General features: G+C 35.5%; 1 protein-coding gene across 1 annotated transcript in view; it reads right to left on the bottom strand.

Annotated features, from left to right (window-relative positions):
- LOC107645260 overlaps positions 1–349 on the bottom strand; it is a gene marked incomplete in the record, with an annotated part of 3,034 nt that overhangs the window by 471 nt on the left and 2,214 nt on the right. The window contains 1 exon segment of the mRNA XM_016349250.2: positions 6–298. Coding sequence (XP_016204736.1) covers positions 197–298 — 102 coding nt within the window.

A 349-nucleotide genomic window follows, 5' to 3' on the forward strand; every position in this document is an offset into this window, starting at 1 on the left:
TGAACGAATGAAAAAAGAAAAAAAAAATAATACATTAAAAAGTTACAGGCTTAAATACTAAAACCCGGGAAGAGTTGTTCTACATCATACAACCATCAAGCAAAATCATGGGAAATTCGAAGAATGGGTATAATGAGGAACTAGGGAGTAACCCTAGTCGAGTACTCCTGCAAACCAAATCTTCGAATAGAGGCCACTAATAGGTTTTTGTTTTGGGAACCTTCTTCTTGGGTTGCCTTCTAGGCATAGAGTTTTTCATCCCAATAAAAAACAACAAAGCACCGGAGAGAGCCATATTCTGCAAGGAGTAATTATATTTTATCAACAAGTGCAACAATAAATAAAGCAA

Source organism: Arachis ipaensis, chromosome B06 (genome assembly GCF_000816755.2).
Source record: "Arachis ipaensis cultivar K30076 chromosome B06, Araip1.1, whole genome shotgun sequence".
In the NCBI taxonomy this organism is placed as follows: domain Eukaryota; kingdom Viridiplantae; phylum Streptophyta; class Magnoliopsida; order Fabales; family Fabaceae; genus Arachis; species Arachis ipaensis.